The following is a 9,374-nucleotide window of genomic DNA, read 5'->3' as shown; positions in this document are numbered from 1 at the left end:
TTTCTGGTTTCTATTAATTTCTAGCTATACCTTACAAACTTACCAAAGATGCCCTATAAAGTCGAGGTATACCCTGGCTAATGAAGGCATCACATTTGGAATGGCTTTTTTCCACCTGCCCTGGATTGTTCTGGGTTTGTCCCGTGGCTCCCTGGGGGCTGCAGCTGTGCTGAGCACACCCCAGAGCCCTTCCAGTGGCCCTCAGGGCCCAGCTTAATCAGCTCCCCACTGTGGAACACCTCACTGTGTGGAGGCTTCCACTGCACTTCTAAACAGAAATTGATTTGTATTGGAAGAAAAAAACCCAGAGGTGATAAAATTCACATACTTGAGGCACAAAGTATTAACAACAGTTAGACTCAGCACACAAGATGTTTTTCTATCAATTACTACTCTGAATGACTTGAAAACATTTTTCCTCTTGAATAGAACAGCTGCACCTTTTTCTGCACTTAGATGAAGAAGTTCTGCATTTTGTTCTTTCTTGTGTCTTTGATAATATTATTTGAACAGAAGAGGAACCCCAAACTATCTCTCACTCCTCCATTTCACACCCTGCCCTCTCCCTAGAGCACGGTGCTGTCTTCCAAGAGTATTTAACATGGTGATGAGCCCAGTGGTGGGCATGAGGAAACATTTGCTGTCACAGCTTTGTGTTATTCCTTGCACGAAAGCATGGCAGAGCATGTCCAGGTCCAGCTGTAATTTGTACCATCTCAGAAGAGGAGATCACTTATTTTTCCTGATAATTTACACAACTACCCTATGAGAGCATCTTAGCCCTTGTTATTCATATTGAATAGATGCCCTGAAAAAAAAGCAAAGTACAAGCATTTGTTTGCCATTCCCCAGCCACCTTCCAGCCTATTCAGGTACATTAGACAATAATGACCTTGCAAAAGTATTTAAAGAAGCACATATTTAAACATTTTCTCATAATTTCTTCTTAAAGGCTATGTATTTTATTTGGATCTGGCTTGAATTCAGTACATTTTTAATTAGTGTTTCTGATTATGGAAAATATGTAATATTTTAAAATGCCTAACAACAAAGGGACAGACAACATCCATTTAGGAGGGGCTACAGGAGCACAACATTCTAGTGAAACCAGCATCCAGAATCAAACTGGAAAAAAGTGAGAATAGAAGACCCAGGGGAGTTCCTCAAGCTCAGTAATCTGTGCTTAAATACTGAACCAGAACAGCCAAACTGAAAAGCAGCTGCATTTCTTTGCATAATACACTTATCTACAAAGTGACTGGAGAATAAAACCCAGTGCAAAAGGCTGGATTCAGGCTAAAACAACTGGCCACGTCTAGGTGACAACGGTGCACCGAGCTAGCTGTAAATCCTTGAGGAGCCATGGAGTTGTACCCTGGGTTACTCTCTGCTGGGCAGTTCCAAGAATACACAGACTAGGACTCAGTAGGAAAATAACAATGATTAATGGTGCAGCAGTGTTGTTTTTACCCTCACAGAGCAGATAAACTCTGTTTCCCTACAAACCCCACTGCCATGTGCCCTGGAGAGCAGCCCAGGCTCCCCGGGAGCAGCTCCTGCACCACGATCACCCGGGACAGAGCCCTGCACAAAGCAAATGCACCAACTACACACTCGGTTATCTTGGAAGCCACAAAGAAACACAAACTGGAAGTCCTTAGAAACAAAACAGAAAAACCTTTGGGTGGGATTTAGTTGTCTGGCCATGGGTTTTTTAACTCTGTACAATTATTATCCACCACCCTTTCCAATGGCAGAACCCTGCTCCCAAGTCCAAGCCTGGGCTGGGGGGACCCTCCTTCCTTTCCCCAGCAGGAGGGAGCCTACAGGGAGCCTGGATCCTAGAGAAGCTCCGAACCCTGCGTTCCAGAGACCACCCAGGAGGGCTGAATGCTATGGAGAACTGGCTTTAGGCCCTGTGGGGCATCACCACCCTCCTGCTCCAGACTAAAACCGAGCATTCCCTGCTGGGCACTGGCAGAAATCCCTGCAGGGCCTGACCTCTGCATTCACACCTCAGCCTGCAGGGCCATTCCAGCCACCTCCTCCTCTAAAGACACTGCAGGGCTTCCTTATCTCAGCTACCCTTCCCCTCTGCTTGCTCCTGATGTCACACTGGCAGCTGGTCAGGATCCCCTGACACTGCACAGCCTCAGGCCCTGGAGATGCTGCACCCAGAGTCCTCAAACTCTGCTGGCAGGGGCTCCCACCGAGCCTCTGGGCAGGATCGGGCCACCAAAATTTACACTGATGGCAGGTACAACTCCCACTGGAAGCTGGTTCAGCTGCAGTCTGCCAAGTGTGTTCCTCCCCCCAGACATGCTTGGAAAAGGGAAGGAACCCTGACTTGTGCACTCCACTCAAAGTCTCTGTGTAACACCCATCCTTTGTCTCCTCCTGCCATGAGGCTCATGGAGGGAGGCACTGAGCACCTGCAGACATTCACTGCACAGGTGAGGATCCATCACCTGCTGCTAAAACCAGCCTGGAGCACTGGTGACATCAAGATCCCCACCAGCACTGCACACTCCAGCTACTCTGAAGTTACTAATTTGGTACTTCCTATGTGGAATGAGATTCCCAAACCCCATTTTCCTAATCTGAAACTGATGTGCCTTTGGCTGGAGAAAAATAATGATGCCAAGCGCTGTCCTGGCTAATGTAAGGGGGCTCTGATGGCACCCTGGCACCTGCCACACCGGATTTTGTTGTTTTGCAGTGTCAATAGCTATGTGCAAACCCAGGAGCTCAGACTGTTCAGAGCAGCAGGGCTGGGGATGAGGTATTTCAGCACAGTTCTGTGCCTGCCACGGCCAGTGCTCCCCAGCCCCAGCTGCCCTGTGGTGAGAAGGTGACACATCTTTCTCATTCAGCACTTTGCAGCAGGGACAGGCAAAGGTTTGCAGTTACCAAGTTTCAGCATTCCCACAGAAAGGCACTCAGTGTAAGAGGTAATACCACAGAGAAAAATTCTGTCTGTAGGCACAAACTGGATCCCTTCCCCAGGAAAATAAAAAACCTGAGGACTCAGTCAGAAATGATGCCTGGTGGAGCTCCTCCATGGATTAACTGTGCACACAGAGCAGGCAAACACCCAAAGGCATTTCCTGGGGCTCTAAGGAGCTGCATTAATCTGGAGACAGCCAGTGACAGAAGATGCTCTGCACCTTTCAATGTCTAGCTGGGGTTACTGAAGCCATTGCTCCAGACCTGACCAACACCAACACAAACAGCAGATTGAAGGACCAAACCAGCAGGCTGCTATTAGTGCAGCCAAACCCCACTCTGCCCTGGCAAGTTAGAAATATCCACCTAGTAAGCAATGGGACCCTGACTCTTGTCAGGGGAAACAAATATTTTGTTTCTCCTCTTTTATCTTCTCTCCCTCAAAAACTGAGTAAGGCAACTCCTCACAGGATACACAAGTACATAGTTCTGGCTGCTCACAGAAAGTCAACACAGCCACTCTTGAAGGTTTCAACTCTCTACCAGAGCTGAAAACTGTACTATTAAATGAAACCTTTTATCTACATTTATCTTAGCAGCAGAACCTCATGTGCCTTTAAGGAGCTCTCTTTTACAGTGATTTACATTTGATTACATGAAGCTTCATTTATTATCAAGTTTATTGCAGCAGAGGGCAGTGCAATGAATTAAAACCCTCTTCAGAGTTGTTTATAAACATTCTTAAAGGGAACACCATAGCTCAAAGCTCTATGATGAGTAACAGCCTCATTAACAGCAACTCCCACAAAGTGCCAAAGGACACAAACCATTGTGCCTAAGCAGGGCTCACTGCTTTAACAGCTCTACAATGGGTTCTTACCTTGGCCCTGGAAAATGAGGGACAAACATCTGCTGTGCCTGTAGCTCAAAAAGCCTGGGGATTCTGCCATGCAAACTCAGCCTCCATCCCTGTACTCACGTGGAATCCAGGCCATGGCTGCACTGCTCTGGCAACAGCAAATCTCCTCCAGCAGTCATGATGGCAAGTCTGACATGCAGCTGGTCTTCTCCACTGAGAATTCTGAATCTTTATCAAATGCTAATCTAATCATCAAATACAAATACTTTAAAAATTATTTATTGTAAATTGCTCCCCCTGAATCCCAAACTACTGCCATTCCCCAGTTTGTGTTACCCTTTTAGCAGAGATACCCAAGGTTTCCTGAGTAACTGAAGGTCTGAGGAAAACGAAAGCTCTAAGCTTTCTTCACTAACATCATGGCTATTTCAGCTACACACAAAATGGGGCTTTCCCCCTTTCTTACATGTTGCACAGCATCAAATATTGTATACAAATGATACCTGATCCAAGCAAGGGAAAGCACTTCCTGCTGCCTCAGGGCACAATTCTAGCAGAGCTGTGCTGCCCAGGGCTGCCGTGAGTGCCAGGGGAACTGAGGGCAGCACCAGCACTGCAGCAAGCCTTGCACTGCCTGGCACAAGTGATGCCACCACTGGTTATTGTTCTGGTGTCACACACAAGTCCTTTACCTGGTTACACAGACAACTGGGCACTGCCTCCCTGCAGAGTGACCTGACACCTGTAAGATCATCAGGAGCATTCAGCGCTGCAGGAGCCCTCGGCATTTCCTGCAGAAGTGAGTCAAACCAAGGCCAGAGCTGCAGAGAATTCTCAGGTGAGTGCTGTCCTGAGGGAAGTGGCTCCAGCCTTGCTCTGCCAGTGGGCTCTGATGTTAAATCAACCAGCACCACCACCCTCCTCCCAAACTCATGTTCCAAGAGACTAAGGAATGTGTCTGCCTCATGATGGAGAAATTTTTGCAGCTACATGAAGCACGTGGCACAGCAGTTTAGTCAGCAAGAACTGCACATCAGAAACGAAGGACATCTATGATGTTTAGTGCATCCTAAATTGGGCAAGTGAATTACAGCTTGGATTCTGCCATTGAGCCCTCACTTACAGAGTGAGGTTCCTTAGTCACCCTTCAGGTTAACACTGACATTGACTAGAAATCCAATACAGCAAAAACCAGAGAATATCCCACAGGGAAATGAAACACATACATGTACCACTGGATTTGCATGATATGGACTAAATCACAACTGCACAGCAAGCCCTTCTTACTGAGCAAACACCAGCAGCAAAGGAAACAAGGCTCCCATGGGAAAAACCCAGCACTTGGACACGCAATAATACACAGGGGAGAAAGGAAGAAGATAATTTTACATTAGCCACTTCCTAACTTTTGAATAGCTAACTTTTGGTGTTTCATAATTAAAAATGGTGGTTTGGTATTACCTGGTAAAATGACTGCATAATACCCTTTTTTTCCTCTTTCTTCTCTCCTTTTCTTTCTTCCACATACAGTAAGATTAAGCTGCTTTAGTATTTGCTGGTTTCTTGTTTGTTCCAAGAGGGAGGAATTCCGAGCCAGGTAACAAAAGTTGGAAAAGATGGACTATGGGCTGCACACAAAGAAATTACTAAGAGGTTACACTGTGTGAGAAAGCTGTAAAAAACAGTGCTAAGGAAAAACACTGATTTTAACTGTACTGACCTTTTTCTTTGTATTATATCAATATGTACTGCCAGCACAGAAACTGGATGTTATATAGCTTATTGCAATGACTGCATTTCCCTGCTTTTCCTAGCTGTACTCTCCAATTTAATGCACTGAAGTTCCTCTCCAGCTGAAGAACTCTGCTTGCTGCAAGCATCCGTACACATCAACCAACAAAGGTTTTCATTCAAGTCTTTTATTATAGCTTGAATTTTTTCACTGCATTTAAAAATCTAAAAAAAATAAATATTTGTTTCACAGCTGCAAGTCACATATGCATTAACACCACAAAATCTGGAATTTAACCAGAGAAGGAAAAGTCAAATCCAAAAGTGTCCAGCTAAGCACAATCGTCTCAGGGCAATTATACTAAAAATAAAATCTTAAGAAAAAAGGGAGAGGGGTGTTAAAGGTTATTTCAAATGCATTTATCTGGAAAAAAGTGAAAATTCTATTAGAAACCATAAACTACGCTTTCAGCATTTAAAAATAAACGTTTTAACCTCTTGACAGCAACAATTGGCTGGTGCACCTTTTTCTTTTCAGCTGTATTCTTGACACATGACCGCAGAGGTTTCAAATCATAAGTTAACCTCTTTTATAACTGTGTCCACTTAATTACAGAATCAGTCCTTAAAAAGAAAGCAGTGTCTCGAGTCAGCTTGTCCATCCACAGATTAAAAATGCCATTGGCTGCGGTTTTGTATCAGCACTAAGTGACTGCTTCATGGATTGTACATTGTGAGGATGAATGTCTCTTGAACAATCACTTTCATTAAGGTTCTTAAAACAAACCAGAAAAATAGATATCTTCAGAAATCAGAGTAATTACTTTTTTTTTTTTTTTTTGTTAAAAGCCATAAAATAAGCTCATATTCAATTACAAGCAATAGAAACCATACCGGTATTGGAACAGAATTATTTTATCACAAAAATTTATTATTTACAAAATGAAAAGGTACCAAGTGAATTTATCAGGGAAGAAGTTAAATGTTCTTACTAAGTGATTTGAAAAACTGAAGCAAGTCTCTCATGCACTCACACGCCAAATTGTTTGCTTAAGGTGAAATGTTAATTCTTGTTAGTGAAACTTGACTCCCATTCACAATACTCTCATTTTTATTGTAAGATGGCAAAATCCACATGGCTCTGTACAGGAAGGTATATGTATTAAGACAGCTCCTCAGTTTTGGAAATGATTTTTTTGGCTCTCATGAATATCCATACCACTGAACATTTTTTGCAAATAATCAGTTATATTATCAACTGCATCACTTAATCCACTGAATTTACCACCACAAGAAAGACACGAAAACTCAATGATCCCACGGTACACGGAACTTTCATTGCTCAAGTTATACTAAACTGAAACCTTCATAGTGGTCTATAGCCTGGATCAACTTAGACTTCAGGGTTTCTTTATCAGTGTATTTTGGAAGATCAAGAAGATTAAAGCAAGTGTGAGCTACGGGCAGGTAATCTTCTCCCCCTCCTGTTGGCTGGATGACCAGTTTCAGACACTTCATTCCGAGGATGGGAATCCGATCGCTGCCTGTCAGAAACACTGCCAAGGAAAAACAGAGGCTTGTAATAACTAGCTCAAGACTGTCTGTGTCACTTATGCTGCTCTAATCATTGCTGGCCTTTTGTAATCATTCCAGCAATGGCCAGCTTTTCACACCAACATCCTCTGAACTCTGGGAAACAGGGAATAATGACTCCACCCTGTCTCTACCCTCTACATCTGAGCTCAAAACTGTAACACAACAAGTGATCCATAAAGGAAAGTATTTCATTTTAGCATATGAAACCAAACAGTCCTTCAAATACTATAAAGTTTTTGATGCAACAGAATCTTCTAACTTAAAATCCACTGGCTGCATCTTTACTGAGCATTTCCAAGAATCTTGTAAACACAATTAGTTTGTTCAGTAATTTATCTGAATTGGAAACTAATCTGTGATCGATTCCAAGCAAATCCTCACTCACAACAAGCTTTGATTACTTTATCACCTGTACATTACCACTTATATCAGTACCTTGACAGATTCACAATCAGTTACTACTCCAAATTTCCATCTCTGTGCAGTGAAAAACCTGGAGGATGTGGACTATATGTCAAAGCACAGGAAAAGATATCCTAGTTACCAAATAAATGCCACCAGCAGATGAGGTTGTTGGTGTTTTGGGGGGTTGACTTTTCTTTTTTTTAATGCTGCTCTGAGCTACTGTGATCTGTAACTACCCATCACCCAGAATGACTCAGGACACCCCCAAGAAAATCAGAGACAAGCTCACAATCAATTTTTTCTATCATGCTTTTTTTTCCCCAAATAGTTAATCACATCATTACAAATACTTACACCTGCCCTCGTACAGCAAGAGCCTGAAATCCCAGTGATCCTGCTCAGTTAGAAACTTCTGTGAAATAATTTCCAATACTTACACAAAAACTGCTTCTTCTTCTCCAAAGACAACTCGTGAAAAACCTCCCAGAATATTTTAATTGTAGGATGGTCTGCCCAGTATTCTCCTTTGTATTCTGTGTTCTAAAATGAGCAGGAAATGGGGTTATTGCTTGCTCACAGAACAGTTGGATAAGCTGGCAGAACAAATGCAGTTTGTGTGCAGGCACACAGCAAGTGGCACACTACTACAACTTTTCTCCCTCCATTTCCTTCAGCTGCTCATTCTGAATTCAATACAGGGACAGATGCCTGTACTGCAAAGCAGTGCAATCCCAACAGAGACCAAGTCTCACTGAGCTCTGACAATCGAGAATCTTTACTTTTAATAACTGTGTGCAATCACTTTGCTTTCTCATGTCTAATATGAAAGATTGTATAGTTGCCTCAGGGTTCTGTGGATTTTTCTGCCTCTCCTCTAAGTCTGATTTCCTTCAGAAATTAGATGGAAAGAGTTAAAGCAGGAAGGTAAATAATATTTTAGGACCTTCATTCACTGATGTTTCAAGGTGTCAATAAATAACAGGAATCACATTAATTAAAACAGAGCTCAAGAGGACACCTAGCTGCTTTTGCACCCTGAAATTAGAATTATACAAAAGCAAAAGCTAACTCTGGTTCTTACCTTCTCCAGCTCCTTCCAGTCATAATTTGTGTTCCCAATCACCATTGCCTGCAGCTCACTGGGCTGGAAGAGCTGAAGAACTTTGCCTCCACACACTTTGTGGAAGCCTTCATGGAATGCACTGTATAGGGAAGCCACAGATGTATTGAAGATGTAATCCACATATGCATCTACAAAATCTTGCCTGTACAAAGAGAAAGAAAAATTATGTTAAGGAAATGAAGAGGAAGTAGTACAGGTCATCCTTTTACCAGTAAACCAGTGGCCATTTCTGTACAGAACAGACAATGAAGCAACCAGGAGCCCAACACATTGTATAGTCTGCTTTATGTAACAACCACAGTGAAGATAAAATGGCACATGAATGTATTTCCCAACACACCCCCAAAGGCAGTCTGCAACACCAAAGCAGGAACATTTAATGTTATATACCTCAGGCACTACAAACACCTCCCTTGTGTGCACTGCAGTGAACTGGACTCAGTGGCAACAAGCTGAAAGGCCTCAATTCCAGGGAGTGTCCTCAAAGCCACTAATCAAACTCACTGCTCCATTTTGTTAAATTAAAAAGATTACCATATTTGCACTAAAAATGCAAATCAACTTCAAAAGGACATTTGAGTCTTGCACAGCAAAAAGACCAGTGCCAAGGAGCTGGGATAGTGAGGAACAGATGGGCTGTTATCTGTGCTTGGTACAAGGAGTTCTCAGATCCTGCTGGAAACATCTCCAGCAGCACTGAAGGGAGATCTGAAA

The 9,374-nt window shown here is 43.1% G+C and overlaps 1 protein-coding gene across 4 annotated transcripts in view; it reads right to left on the bottom strand.

The window, feature by feature from the left end:
- Positions 1 to 5,739: 5,739 nt before the first annotated feature.
- The window catches only part of HERC4 (HECT and RLD domain containing E3 ubiquitin protein ligase 4), a 29,660-nt gene continuing 26,025 nt past the window's right edge, over positions 5,740 to 9,374 (bottom strand). For all 4 annotated transcript variants that reach the window (XM_058810899.1, XM_058810902.1, XM_058810900.1 and 1 more), the window contains 3 exons: positions 8,619 to 8,802; positions 7,975 to 8,077; positions 5,740 to 7,092 (listed from right to left, as the gene is read on the bottom strand). In XM_058810899.1, the coding sequence (XP_058666882.1) occupies positions 6,884 to 7,092; positions 7,975 to 8,077; positions 8,619 to 8,802 (496 nt within the window). In that variant the 3' untranslated portion in view covers positions 5,740 to 6,883. The remainder of the gene's footprint in view (positions 7,093 to 7,974; positions 8,078 to 8,618; positions 8,803 to 9,374) is intronic.

The sequence above is a fragment of the Ammospiza caudacuta genome, chromosome 9 (genome assembly GCF_027887145.1).
Source record: "Ammospiza caudacuta isolate bAmmCau1 chromosome 9, bAmmCau1.pri, whole genome shotgun sequence".
NCBI lineage: Eukaryota > Metazoa > Chordata > Aves > Passeriformes > Passerellidae > Ammospiza > Ammospiza caudacuta.
Note: the sequence above shows the minus strand (reverse complement) of the source record. Positions and strands in the feature narration are given on the sequence as shown.